At 46.6% G+C, this 14,978-nt stretch overlaps 1 protein-coding gene across 1 annotated transcript in view; it reads right to left on the reverse strand.

Annotated features, from left to right (window-relative positions):
- SLC7A8 (solute carrier family 7 member 8) overlaps positions 1–12,292 on the reverse strand; it is a 33,962-nt gene extending 21,670 nt beyond the window's left edge. The window contains exons 1-3 of the mRNA XM_035135429.2: positions 10,939–12,292; positions 7,279–7,483; positions 6,985–7,136 (exon numbers count right to left, since the gene is read on the reverse strand). Coding sequence (XP_034991320.2) covers positions 6,985–7,136; positions 7,279–7,483; positions 10,939–11,065 — 484 coding nt within the window. The 5' untranslated portion in view covers positions 11,066–12,292. The remainder of the gene's footprint in view (positions 1–6,984; positions 7,137–7,278; positions 7,484–10,938) is intronic.
- Positions 12,293–14,978: the final 2,686 nt, after the last annotated feature.

The raw sequence follows: 14,978 nt of genomic DNA on the forward strand, positions 1-14,978 counted from the left end.
ATGCTTTCCAGCCCGCAGAGCTACTGCTCAAGTCGTCGCAAAGTCTCTTCTCCATGAGATAATACCCCGGTTTGGAATACCAAGACATATAGACTCCGACAAAGGTTCTCATTTCACCTCAGAAATTGTTCAGCAAATAGCCAAAGCCCTAGGGATTAAGTGGAAACTACATACTCCGTACCACCCCCCTTCTTCCGGGCAGGTTGAGAGGGCTAATCAACAACTCAAAACACAGCTTGGAAAACTCTGCCAGACCACCGGAATGAAGTGGGTAAATGCCCTTCCCCTTGTCCTCCACAATATACGAAGTTGCCCCAAAGGGAAACTCCGCCTCTCCCCTTACGAACTACTGTTTGGGAGGCCATCCCCAGTGTACAATACCCAATTCCCCACATCGGAATTAGAAGTAGGGGAGTCTGAATTAACGCAGTATGTAATCCAGCTCCAAAAACAGCTGGTTAATCTTCACAGGTACGCAGCTGGAGCCCAGAATTTACCCCTAGATGAGAACGTCCACTCTTTCCAACCGGGAGACTGGATCCTGACCAGGACTTACCTCAAGGTGCCACTGCAACCCACCTGGGAGGGACCTTATCAGGTACTACTGACTACCCCCACCTCTCTTAAAGTTGCAGAAAAGTCCTCCTGGCTCCACCACACTCGCTGCAAGGCTGTACCCCCACCTACTGATTCACCAGACCCCGACGGGGACCTCCCGATTTTTGCGACACCTGCACCACTAGAAGAGGACGACAGAGACGACGAAGAGGATCAACAGACCGGACCAGCTCGGGGCACGAATCGGGCCCAACAGACCGGACCAGCTCGGGGCACGAATCGGGCCCAACAGACCGGACCAGCTCGGGGCACGAATCGGGCCCAACAGACCGGACCAGCTCGGGGCACGAATCGGGCCCAACAGACCGGACCAGCAACATTTTCACCTGAGACCTGTTGGACCTCCGAGATCCTTCCAGGACCCGACACTGAGGACCAACCACCCATCCGCCTACGTCTCCGGAGGGAACCTATTTCATCTGACAGCTCCGTTTGACAGCTCATCTGACAACTTCGTTGACAGCTCACCTCTCCGCTTCGCTTCCCGCTCCGTTTGACAGCTCATCTGACAGCTCACCTCTCCGCTTCGCTTCCCGCTCCGTTTGACAGCTCATCTGACAACTTCGTTGACAGCTCATCTCTCCGCTTCGCTTCCCGCTCCGTTTGACAGCTCATCTGACAGCTCACCTCTCCGCTTCGCTTCCCGCTCCGTTTGACAGCTCAGCTGGCAGCTTCCCTCTATTGGTGTTCCAACCTTCTCCCCATGCCACCGTCTACTCCACACCCTTTCTTCCTTTTTCTCCTCTTCAACACCGCCAGCTTTTACACAGCAAGTACGGATACATGGTGCCCAGGACTACACACCAAACACCAATATTTGGACTATGGGATTGTGGATATGGTGAGGGAGGGGACCCCAGACCGCTTAGGAGACTTTGACTTCTGCTTACCTGAGACTCGCATCTTGCTACGACATGCCATTCTCCCTATTTTGACACCACAAAGCACGTGGGAACTTTTCATCCGTTCCCCAAATTACACGCGTGTTGGGAAATTACTTTTAACCCTCGATGACACCTGGAACAGGGCTCGCTGTCTTAATGGATCTTACACCCTCTTTGAGGATGGAAGGATCCTTAAACCCTTGAACTGGACTGCACTGGATGGTGACACTTCAGACACAGTTTACACTGACCGAAACCATCCCTCTGACCGCCTGCTTTATGGATTCTATTGTCAACGCGTGGACACTTCACCAAAACCCACCATCTTACAAGGAATTTGTTTGCGACGCTTCTGCTGTGTCTGGGACATCGGAAAAGCCTCGACCTGGGTGGGAAAAACATATATAGAAGGCTGGTTCCACCCCACTGCTGGCCTCACAGACTCTAAATGGGACACAACTGGTCCACAAAGGTGTGGAGGTTTGTCCACCAATCTAACCCTTCTCACTCGGCAAGACCCTTTACATCCTGTGGGCACCGCTCCTCGCCAAAGGGGGGAACTGTTGTCTCCGACTTCTCCCTCTAACAATGATCTCCTCTCCCTCTGGCACTCCAACTCTTATGTACGCCTCATCTCTGAAATAGCAGGACAAGCAACTACAGACAACTGCTGGGTCTGTGCGCATACCCCAGCCCACCTCCAAAGTGGCATTCCCTTTCTTGGGGTCCCTCTTTCATTGCAACAGCACCTTTCTGCCAACATATCGTCTTGGAACCTTACCGCAGTAAATCTCACCCACCAATACATTCATTTATCTGGACCTACCAACGGGGACTTATGCCGCAAATTCAGTGGCGAAGATAGGATGATCGGAGACAGCTCATGTAAGTACACCATTGACATCTCCTTATCAGGCCGAATAACTGTATCGCATAGGGGTGCCTCTTTTCCCCACCCGGACCTAGCATCCGCTTGGAAACAGATAATGGGGCTACCTGACTCCTGGACCCCCACCCCTATTGCCCGCTGTTTTTTCCGATCGTTTATTACAGGGCGTATAAACTCCTGCCTCCAAGGCCTGTTCTGGCTGTGTGGGCATCGTGGTTACGTGTGGGTTAGTCCACATTCTCGCGGTTCCTGCTACCTTGGCCTAATCTTACCAGGGATTAGAGTGACTCCTGAACTACCCTCGGGTAGGAGACGAAACAGGAGGGAAAAGGACCTCTCTAAATTGTCAAAAGTATCTGCAAATGGAGAAACATACGGTAGGGCTTTGTTTCCCGCCTACGGAGCAGGCTCCAACCATGTCGATATCCTTAAACTGACTGACATTTTACTAAACTTCATGGAGGAGTCCAATGCGGCCACCCAATCTATTCTTACGGAACTCACGGAGGTGAGACAGGTGGCTTTGCAAAATAAATTAGCTTTGGATTTTATATTAGCATCAACTGGAGGCGTATGCGCTCTTGTAGGATCAGAGTGCTGCACCTACGTCTCTGACCAGACCCTGAATATCACTGGGCATATGAACAATATACACCGATTAACGGAGGGACTGAAGGAAATCCAACACGAAGGTCTCTCAGACTCCCACCTCTTCGACTGGTTACCTGGGTCAGCCTGGGTGAAACAACTTTTGGGTAATGGTCTTATTATACTGATCGCTGTGGTCGCATGCGTCGCTCTATTTTGCTGTGCTATTAATTGTTTCCCCTTGTGTTGTCATGCATGCGGTCCCTGCCTCCCTACCCCTCACACTCGTCCCCTATTTCATCCAGTCCGGGAACCACAACCTTGGGGCGATCATTCTGAATGCGTAGAAATGGGACCTTTAAGTACTTTACAGACTTCAGACTTTTGCATATAAGTGTCCATTTCGTCCGTTTGTGTGGAGAAAGGGATCGTGCGGTACCCACCTTCACGATCCTATCTCCAAAGGGGGGAACTGTTGCAGGAATTACCCCCCCCCAATCTTTCAACACAAAATATAGGTTTACACAGTTCCACAAGCACACCCTCTTTATCACGTAGCCTCCTTTCTTTTATGGCCCCCCCGTAAATAAGGGCTGGCCGACATTTCGTCCCTCCGGAAGGACGCGCTCGCACTCCTGCTCCCTGCATGGGTAGACCGGATGAAACTACTTTGACAGCTCTATCAGCATGTCTCCCGCGTCTGTTCTCCGTCAATTGGTAGACCGGGTGAATCTATTTTGACAGCTTTCTACACTTACCTCAGGTGATTACTGACTGGTTTCAAAGTTGCCTGTAACCCAAAGTGTTTGAATGTGTTAACCCATTACTGTCTAGGACAGAATGTTTCCCCACATGCTGCACATCTAGAAGGAAACACTCACGACTCAGGGTTCTTCTGATTCCATGTTTTATTTTAGCCTATATATTAAACTGTATCAAAGGGGGGATCCTGGGAGGAGGAACAGCCATAATCTGGTGAGCGAGACAACACGTACACAGCCTCCTCCCAAACAAGGAAATTCCATCTCCAACTGTGCCAGACAGCCGACCATCTCCTATACAATGGATTTTCCCTTCATGTGGATTCGGACCAAACCTAAGTCAATGGACAACCATCACCTTCCTGATGGCTACGCATCTCCCTTTGACCTGAGGAAATATAGAAGGGAGGGGGTGAGAAGGCGCCAGGAACACCTGGCCAGATGCTCGAATTACTACCTCTGAACCCCTCCTTTTTGTGATGTATTAATGATGTATTAGTGACATTTTAGTGACGTAGACTTGGGGTTGTATCTTGGTGGTGGGGAGCACATAAAAAGGGAAGACCCCTTTTGTTCGGGGTCTCCATCTTGCTTCACTTCGTTGCAGGTGGGGCCCTGTCGCGACAGTTCATCCTTAATAAAGACCAAGCCTACTGGCTGCTGTTTTGCTCTGATATTTTGGCTGGAGTTTTGTTTTGTCCAAGGGAGCCCTCAGATTTTTTCCGTTAACAGAGTCAAAACTCCTGGAAGTTCCCTTGTTTCTCAGTATTTCTGGCACTCAGCAGGAGTGGATTAAGGCCAGTGAGTCTCCAATTCCATGGGATCCTTTCAGACACAGAATCTCAGAGCTGATGCTAGAGCCAGAGGGTGTGGCTCAGATCTGTTGCTATTTTTTTTTAGCACACACTGTCCCAGGGGCTAATCAAAACCAGCCACCCTATTCCTGACCTCAAAATAGATCCGGGGCTTCATTCAGAGAGGTCAGAGACCAGTAATGCCACTTCCATGGCATCTCTGTGTCCTCCTTTAAAGCACCAACAAATTTATCCAGGCCAGTCTGTGGCTACCAAGCTGGGACTGGTACAGGAAAACAACATTCTGGCCTGTTCTAGGCCGCTTGCTTACGTCAGTCAGCACTGGAGACACTAAACAGAAACCATAGTACACTAGATAAAGCGGATAAAGTCTTGCTTCACAAGGCTCTGGTGACACTGCCCAATTCCAGTCTCACAATGATTACCTCCAATCATCAGCCATAGCCCTCTCTCTCATCAGTCTTCCTGCTAAATTTTACCACTGGCTATTCTGAACCACCAGTATTATCTCTGTTTGTTTGTTTGTTTGTTTGTTTGTTTGTTTGAATTAATTTATGAATCACTTCACACAAAGCATCCTGAAGTGATTTAACAATAAAAACATCAACATATAAATGAAATTTCTAGGCAAATATAGATAAAGGCTGGGATAAAAATCTTCACTTGAAAGGCATGCTGGAAGAGAAACAAGACTTCAATCCTTCAACTGTAATTGACAGTCCAATGTTATCTGTTTCCGCAATCCCTCCCGTCTGGTTGTTGTTCTTTACTAATTCCACAGCCTTTGCATTCCAGTACTGTATTCGATTTCAAAATTTGGCCAAAAGGCCCATTAGTGAGCAGCTCCTCGTTGTTGAGGTCTGGAGGCATAGATTTTTCTTCTTCCCTGCCTCTCTTTCATATGCACATTTAATCTCTCCCTTTTTAGCTGACTCAGCTGCTGAGTAACTGGCTTTAACTTGATGGATAAACTCCTGCTGAGCTGCTGCAGCTGGCTTGCATAAGCGCCTCAGCCAAATCCCCTCCCTGGCTGGTGCTTGTCTTTCCCCACCCCCACTCCTGCCCTGGAGCTAGAAAGGAACGAAACTAGTTCAGGCCTGATTTTTCCAGCAACTGATGTCCTAAAGTAACCTCAGGGAGAACTACCCCTCCTAAATGTCTTTTGAGTTCATGGGGAACACAGCTGCCCACTCCCCACTGATTAAGATTGGGGCAACTGTGCAGACATCCAAGACAGGACAGGTGGGGGGAACCTGTAGACGGACAGAAATGGCTTAAAGCTTTGGTGGAAAGAATCTCCTGGCATTTGGGCATTCCTTATACTTTCTGTGTTCCTCACTCTGACCCTTCTAACATTTCCGCTTCTGTCTTGTACTCATTGCATGTGGGGTGCTTTTAGAGTGAGGCTGCATACACACCATACATTTAAAGCGCCACACACACTCCAAGAATCCTGAGCACTGCACCCCCTCACAGAGCTACATGTCCCAGCCCCTTAGCAAACTATATTTCCCATAATTATTTGGAGGAGAAATTCCAATGCTGCTTACACAGCCTCTGCTACAGCTGCGGGTAAGGAGCTCTATTTCAGATTAGTAGGATGTAAGATGCATACCAAAGGACACTCAATATTAAATTGCAAAAAGTACCCTATTTTAAGAACGTTTGTTGTCATTATTTATATCTTATACCGTAGCTCACAGTACTTAGAACACAGGTCAAACAGTGATACACCTTTCCAAAAGAGTGAAAGAATTTGTTCTTTCAGTATGCAGGCCAAATGCACATTATTCCACACATTTGTACCCACTCCAACTCCAAAGAGCTCAGGGTGGCTTACATAGATGTGAGTTAACCTGTTTTAATCTTACAACAACCTTGCAAAGTAGACTAAGTGTGAGAGAGGGACTGGCCCAAGGTCACCCAGTAAATTTAGTGGGCCAAGCAAAGATGCAAACTTATATCTTTCTGGTCCAAGCATAACAGCCTAGCTTCAACATCACACGGAATAATATTGGAATAATTACTAAATGTGTAGAAATGGTGAGTTGGCCATAGCTATACATGCCTCTGAGGAATAACTACACATGGTTTGAAACTCTTGAGGGAGAATCTGCTGTTGGCTAGATCAATTGTAACATAACTCCAGGGTCTTTGAGTAGATAAAAAATGCTTCCAGAATGTCACTATTTGGGGGTGTGATTCAGTCACATACCAGCAAGTTCAGGTTGCTAAATCATAATTGATTTTTTGGGGGGTGGTTGCAGTAAGGAAAGTGGTGGGGAAATGCACTGGAAGCTGTGTGATAACTATTGTCTTGGCACAATGTCATCTAACCTCCCTGCAAGGAATTTATAAACTGCCAGTTCAGTCAATCTGAATCAGCCCAATATTCATGGCTAAAGGATGGTAGTGGGCTCAGTACTTACAAAGGCAGACCCCAGCGAGCAGTCGCAATCCCGCTTCTGGGGGAAGGCAGGTAGGGAAGAGTGGCTGTAGTACGTAGTTTGAGAAAGTGAGGGCAATAACAGCCTGGTTGGTGGGGTAGATCACCAGGACAGCAATCCATAACCGCAGGAACCTTGAGAGAAATATTCAAGTGTGAAAGAGTTGGACAATCTGCCTCTTAAAACTCATCCCCTCCTACTTTTAATCCTGCTCCAATTCACCATCACATCCCCAGCCCACCCACTTACATCCTTATTTCTTCTTTCCTCACTTACCCAGCCAGTCCCCCAAAGATGTCCTTGACATAGGAATAGTCGCCTCCAGATTTGGGGATGGTGACTCCTAATTCTGCATAGCAGAGAGCCCCCACGGCTGTGATAAGACCCGTTACAATCCACACAATTAGTGCCAGTCCAACTGAGCCTGCATTCTCCAACACACCCTTTGGTGACACAAAGATCCCTGATCCAATGATGTTACCTGGAGAAGAAACAAAGGGGTACAGAGAGATTAGAAATCATAGAGGGAAATGGTGAGAGGGGAGACTCTCTCTAGTGCAGAGGCCCTCCAGATGTCATTGGACTCCAACTCCCATCAGCTCTAGCCAGCATGTCCAATGATCAGGGATTTTGGGAACTGGAATGCAGCAACTTTCAGAGGGCCACAGGCTAGCTACTGCTGTTTGAGTGCAACAAACATTGAAGTTTGAGTTTCAAATGAGTTTGCAGAGTCTAAGATACTGGCCCGAGAAATGGAATTACCTTCTGTGTCTAATAAGAAAGGTTAACTTAGGGTGACATTTAAATGTCAGCTTCTTCATATATCACCAAATGGAGAACACGCTACCTCTTGTACTAATCAAATTCTCTGGTAAGAAGAAATAGAAATATCCATGTTTGTGTTTTAAACTTTTCAGAATGGAAATTGTTTATACCACTTTGTTATTTAACCTATTTTCTGTTTCTATAACACCAAAGATGATATATGATATGATATATGATATGATATGATATACCCAGTTTTTAAGGTGAAGAGGAAAGTCTCAGTCTGAACTTCCAGTCCTGAACTTCCAGAAGTTCAAGACTTCCAGTCCTATTTAAAGGCAACTCATGTTGACTTAACATAAGAATAATAGAAACAAGCACTTAATTCTTAGCAAATAGGTTTAGGACTGGGAAGTAATGATCTATTTTTTTTGCTACAGGTGGCCTGATTGCACACATATGCCAAATACTTGCAGATCATGTCTCCTGTGTCTGGGGAGGCCACGACTGTATGCTTAGCACCTAGCCCAGGCATCCCCAAACTGTGGCCCTCCAGATGTTTTGGACTACAATCTCCATCATCCCTGACCACTGGTCCTGTTAGCTAGGGATCATGGGAGTTGTAGGCCAAAACATCTGGAGGGCCACAGTTTGGGGATGCCTGACCTAGCCTATCTATGATTCCAAGCCTTCCATTTTTTGTAGCCTTGCTTTGATTCAACATCTGGCCCCATGGCCAAAACAGGGAGGATACCACTTTTAAAAGCAAACCTATGGCCCTATAATTCCATCTGAGGCAGGCATCCCCAAACTGTGGCCCTCCAGATGTTTTGGCCTACAACTCCCATGATCCCTAGCTAACAGGACCAGTGGTCAGGGATGATGGGGATTGTAGTCCAAAACATCTGGAGGGCCACAGTTTGGGGATGCCTGATCTGAGGCTTCAATGCATATATAGAGGACATTGTGTGCAAGGGATGATCGTCTGTAACCTGGGAGATGTTCCAAAGGCATCACTGGCGATCTCAGTGTGGCACATTTCTCTTTTTGAAAAAGAGCTTTAAAATTATCAAATAAAATTTCACTGAAATATTCGTCCAGATCAGGCATAGGCAAACTCAGCCTTCCAGATGTTTTGAGACTACAGTTCCCATCATTCCTGACCACTGGTCCTGTTAGCTAGGGATGATGGGAATTGTAGTCTCAAAACATCTGGAGGGCCGAGTTTGCCTATGCCTGGTCCAGATGAACCAGCTCTTTCCTCCTATATACACCTACCTATTATTTATGCATTTGTCCCTGTCACTACATTGCTGGCTGAATACCTCAGAGTGTGCACTGTCCAGCTTTCCATCCTTGTGGACACATTCTGGCTCTTTTCCCATCACACAGAATCATTCCACTATTTTTCATTAAGAAAATTAAAACTCTGCAGCTGTGAATTGAAGCCAAAGGGCTGGGTGGAGGTGTGGCTAAAAGTACCAGCTGCAGGATAGGATTGGGCTGCATTGCTACAGGCCAATGGAAGTGAGAGGGGCCAGAGAATTATACACAAAACTTGAGAAGATGGGGCAGGGGGTGGCTAAGGGAAGAAAGAGGGATGCGGGAAAGGCTGGAGTGGCTTGAATATGTGGAAAGAAATACAGGAGGAACTGGTTATGTGTCATGGTTTGGGAAAGTGGAAACTCTCTCTAAGGTGGGCTTTAATGATCCTCCTGATCAAGACAGAACCAAAGAAGCAGGGCAAGGAATACTGAAAAGTGTTGATAGATGACAACTTGCCATCCTAGGGTGCAGAAATGGAGAGAAAGCATAAAGCAGTGCAGTACACTGTGGAATGGGGGGCAGATGCAGTGGAAGGAGGGCTCAATAAGTAGGTAGAATTTGGGTGTGAGTGAGGCTTAGACAAGTAGGGAAGCAAGGGTTTTCTCTCTTTCAAAGTGCTTCCTCATCCTCGTCCTCCTCTGTTTGTTCAGTGGTCTCCTGGCACCTGCTGAAACAAAGCCATCTGGAATGAGACTGATGGAGTTGGAACAAACATGCTCCGAGAGCCAAGTTCCAGCTGCACTGGAGTGGAAAACAAACTCCAGTTACTAACTGTTGGGGGAACTGTAAAGGTACAATCTGCTCCCTCATGGCTCTGCTGGCAGCCTTTAAATCAGAAGTCCCCTAGGCCATGGAACCCTACATAATTTTATTTGTATGCCGCCTTTCTGTGGTTCAAACCATGCTCACGGAAGCTTACATTAAAAAATGCATAACTAAAATAGTCGTAAACAATAAAACAAACATAAAAATACATAACCAAACTGAAAAAATTCCACATAAATTACAAGATACAAAAAACCAAAAGCAACCATCTCCACAACAAAAAACCCCAAACCACACGGCAGCTCAAGAGTCTAAGTTGCATCTCCATATGAGGCAGGGACAACTGGAGGACTTCATTACTTACTTTGGCAAGGGGCAGTTCAGAGAAATCTTGCCCGCCATGAATTTGCAACCCCATCCAGGGCAATCAGCTGTGTAGTCTCCCATTCTTGCTTGTTCCTGAGATCGATCTCCTTCTGGGCCATGACAGCAGTACATACAAGCATTCCACACCCACTGCTGAGATGCTAATGTTTTTAGTGTTTTATCAGTGATTGTGTGTGTCCCAAAACATAGAAGGGCTTAGGGTGGTGTACCACAGCAAAATGTGCTGGGAATTGACCAGGAATCTGGTTATCTCAATGGAGAATGAAACAGGCTGGGGTTAAGAGGAATTCAGTTGGTGGTGCTGGGAAGACTAGCTCTAAACGGATTGGTGATGTGAACTGACAGCTCTAAGGTATTTATAGAAAGGAGGAAAGGAAGACAAACAGAAAAAAAAAGAAATGGTGGCTAAAATTAGAAAGGAGCATAAATAAATAAAGAGAAGGAAGGTTTTCATCCCTCATTCTGGTAACTGCAGAATATGAGGTAGAAACTTCCTAGCCAAGTTGGGGCATGGTGCTAATCACTGCTACAGGAAAGACAGAAGATCCATGGCCATGATAGAGGGTAGTAGCAGGATCTCTGCTTCCTGGGTGATAGGAGAGGATGAATATCACCCAATGTTAGACCAATATGAGAAGATAGTATTGTCCAGCTCAGCAGAGAAAATAACATCCCACCAGAGTCTCCACTTACCCACTATAATGCCACATGCGCTCATCAGCCCAATCTCTTTCTTGAGTGCAACACCACCTCCTCCTGGTTTATCAGGGCTATCAGAACCCTTCTCGGAACCACCTCGATGACGTGCTCCATCCTCCATAGTGTTGAACTAGTCAGCACCAAGTAACTATAGGTTAGAGGTTGTGGATGGCTCTCCTAGAACTGGAATGACTCTGGATTCACTCTGTGTCTGATGGTCCAGTTACAGGCTTGAATCTTGTGAAAATGGACTTCTGCAAACTTTCCAGCTCCAAATTATACCTGTTCCCAGTCTTGCTCTGCCAGTCCACTTTGGGGGACGCTGTCTGAAATCTTTAGAGTCAAGATGTCCCAGTCTGTGCTTCAGGTGATGGCCAGATCTGTTGTCTCTCTTCTAGAAGCAAATGAGTTGTATCTTCTTCCTCTGATTAGAAACTTCCTTTCTAATACCAGAAATGCTGGATTTGTTAGAACTGAGTTAGGTCTCTTCTCTCTTGATCTGGGTGTCGGCAGCTAGATTTCCTTTGGTTCTGATATCAAACTGATCCTCTCTCACATGCAGTAAGTACAGTACGATACAGTATTTCCCGCTCCAAATCACAGGTGCAGATGATGTGGGATTCCAATCTCACGTTGTTGCTGTTTCTTTTTTTTGTAGTTTGCCCTGAAGGGAAGGAGGAGAACCGCACAACAGTGCAGGGGAAGCCGACTGGTTTGATCTTGTTTGTGCAGCTCCCACACACTCACTACCACAGTTTTATTCTGATCAGTGGCGCTTGCTCTAAAAAGATTTTCCTAGATCTTCCTTGTGGCTCAGTTTGTACAGGGATCGCTCTAAGTGCCAGGGTGGTTTCTCATCACAGCGTTTCTCTCGCTTTGATGGTCGATTCGCCGTTTTTGTTGTCCCAGCTGAGCTTCTCTCTCCACCAGGTCTCTCGGCTTCTCATGCCTTCTCGCAGACCAGCTCTTGCGCTTCTCCGCTCTGCATTTGTTTTTCTCCCTCTTGAGTTCCTTTCCCCTGCTCTTCTGCTGAACCAGCCGCTGCCGGTCCTGGGGCAAGGCGGGGGGAGATAATTATTCGCTCCAGGAGAGGCAGAGATAGACTCCTCCTCCCTCTCGCCTTACCTCTCCGCTTAAAACTCATCCACGGAAGCTGGTCGTGTTGTCGCTTTGGGATCTCGCCCGCCTTCCTATGCAACTGACTCTCGTTATGCCTTGTTCGGTCTCGTCTTCTAATAGTATCAAAGATGCCCCGTTCGCTGTTGCAGGGGGTGTGGAACACACATTAATCGGCAGCCTAACCCGCGAGGCACCAGCTCGTTACCTGAGCAGTGCCACCACAACTGGAATCTAGCCCCAACAACTCTGTTACATGATCCCATATTGTCATAGGATCACGTGACATAGAGTTCCTCAGGTTAACGGGTTCATTTCATTTCAGAAAGAAATGACCAACTCTTTAATTGCACAATTTTAAAGAATTCTCACTATACATAAATTTGCTTGTTTTTGTTTGTTTAGTCGTGTCCGACTCTTCGTGACCCCATGAACCATAGGACGCCAGGCTATGGTCTGCTCTTGTGCATACATAAATAGGCATACATGAATATGTTCAATCTATTGAACTGGTATTCACTCTATTGTACTGGTATTCCTCTTTCTACACCCCCTTCCAATTATCTTTTTCTCCACAGAAGCTTTTAGGTCACAGATCAAACTTAACTTTGCTGCATTGTTTTATTGTGCATTATATTATTTGCGTGTTTTATTACTATGACCCACCCTGCAGTCATTGGAGGAAGGGCAGGATGTAAAATTTAAAAATAAAGCTTTCCTTTCGTTAACCCCAATACTTTTCTGGTTACCACCGATACTGTAAGCACGCAAAGCCAAGTTTACATGCTGCTGGATTTCCTCACAAAACGCGTATCCAATCCAGCACTTTACCAATCTCTTCTTTTCCTCCACCACCCCTGCAACTGTGGCTCCCTTTTGTTACGTTTCAGTTTGAAAGAACATGAGTTTAGGTTCATCCCCCACCCCACCCCACCCCAGTCTTGTAAAGTACCCTATGCTGACACTCACTCAAAGCCTTTCAGTAAGGGCACACACTGACAAAATTGTTCTTTGAAAATAATAGCGGTTTCCGGAAACGGGTTTCTCCGTCTCTGCTGCCCGGGCCGCTACCATTCACTGTGGTGATGCTTCAGTTTATCTGTTTATTGCTCAACAGCGTCTATTACACTAACAACCTTAATCTTTCTCCCTAATCAGCTTGGGGTGTGTGTGTGTGCGCACCGCCAATATACTGTACTGTACAGTAATCCCCTTTTAAAAAGTGGCACGAGTGCCGATTTTGCTACATGATGGACCTGTTTTTGGAAGCCCCTCATCTTCCAGACCTGGAAAATCAGAAAAGAGACTTGACAACGGGGGGGGGGGGGGGAGGACCAGAATGACAGGATTTTGTGTGCCCCCACTTTTCCTGTGTACTATTCCTCTTCCTTCTTCCCCCGCACCTTCTGTTCAATGTCCCCACTTCCCCTTGCTTGGCACATTTTTCCCTCTGCTATCTCTGCTGATCTCGCACGTTCTCCTGCAATGTGGGGGTGAAGTCCAGCCTTTGGGGAGCACCCTTGACTCTTTTTTATCGTCATCTCAGCAGGAACAGGCTAGAGCAAAGGTCAGGGCTGGGAAGGAGAGAAGATAACAGCAGAGAATGAGAAAAAGCAGGGTGTGGGGAGGCAGGGGTAGTGCGTGGCGACTCAGCAGCAGCAGTAACTGCACAACAATCCATTAGAGTTGTGGGTTCAGGCAGTCTCGTGAACGAAAGAAAAAAAGGGAATAACAAGATCAAAGTGGAACTGACATGAAGCAAAACTGCAGTAAACATCTCATGACTAATTCCTTCCCTCCACATCCCCAATCTCAAAATTGAACTAGGATTCAATTGCTGCCTATAGTTTGAGGGTGCTTCTGGATCCAGCTCTTTCACTGGATACTCAGTGAGTAGTGTATAAGTGCATTTTAGCAACTGTGGCAGGCACGGGCGTAAACAAATACAAATACTAACTGACCAATTGTGTTGCAGATAACTCAGGTTCCCCGCCCCCCAACATAATGCCTGCTCCCCTAAAATAAACCCTGGCTACGCCCATGGCGGCTGGTTCGAGAGCTACAGCTATTCCTGAGCCGAGAGGCCTTGCCACAGTAGTTCACACCCTGGTTACTTCAAGACTGGATTACTGCAATGTGCTGTATGTGGGGCTTCCCTTGCGCTTGATTCGGAAGCTGCAGTCAGTGCAGAATGCTGCAGCACGATTGCTGACGGGGCAAGGCCTTGTCAGCATATAGCACCTGCGCTCAGAAATCTGCATTGGCTGCCAATTTGCTACCAAGCAAAGCTCAAGGCATATTCATATTATCATATAAAGTCCTGAATAACTTGGGACCAGTTTATCTCTGAGATCATACCCTACATGCATCTACTTGGCCGCTTCAATTGGCATAATTGGCACTGCCACAGGTGCCACATAATCCCCATTCCGCATTTGTAAAAACTCAAGTGACACTTTGGAACTCCCCGCCAATTGACATCAAGCAGGCGTCTTCCCTGTTATCTTTTTCAGCGCCTGCTAAAAACATTCCCTTTTAGACACACCTACCCAGATGCTTAGAAAGTTGAAGTAATTTTAATCTGTTTTACTATTTTAATTTACATGTATGTTTTAAAGTAGGGTTGTGAATTTGTCTTCATTTTACCGGATTACCTTTTTGCAAACTGCTTTGAGGGTTGTTGTTCCGGTTTTTTTAAACAATCAAGTGGTGTATTAATTTTATGAAATAGAATCCACCCTGGCCTTGCTGGTTCTGCCTCCTTCTGGTATCAATTTAAAAGGACCACAACTCTACAGATTAGGATCCCACACCCTCCATATTTAGCTTCTCCTCCCCATCCTAGGCTCCTCCTGCATCCACGGCCCTCAAAAGTCATTTTATCCCCTTATTGCTCCTCACTTCCTGGAGAGTATTTT

This window comes from Zootoca vivipara, chromosome 13 (assembly GCF_963506605.1).
Source record: "Zootoca vivipara chromosome 13, rZooViv1.1, whole genome shotgun sequence".
Lineage (NCBI taxonomy): Eukaryota > Metazoa > Chordata > Lepidosauria > Squamata > Lacertidae > Zootoca > Zootoca vivipara.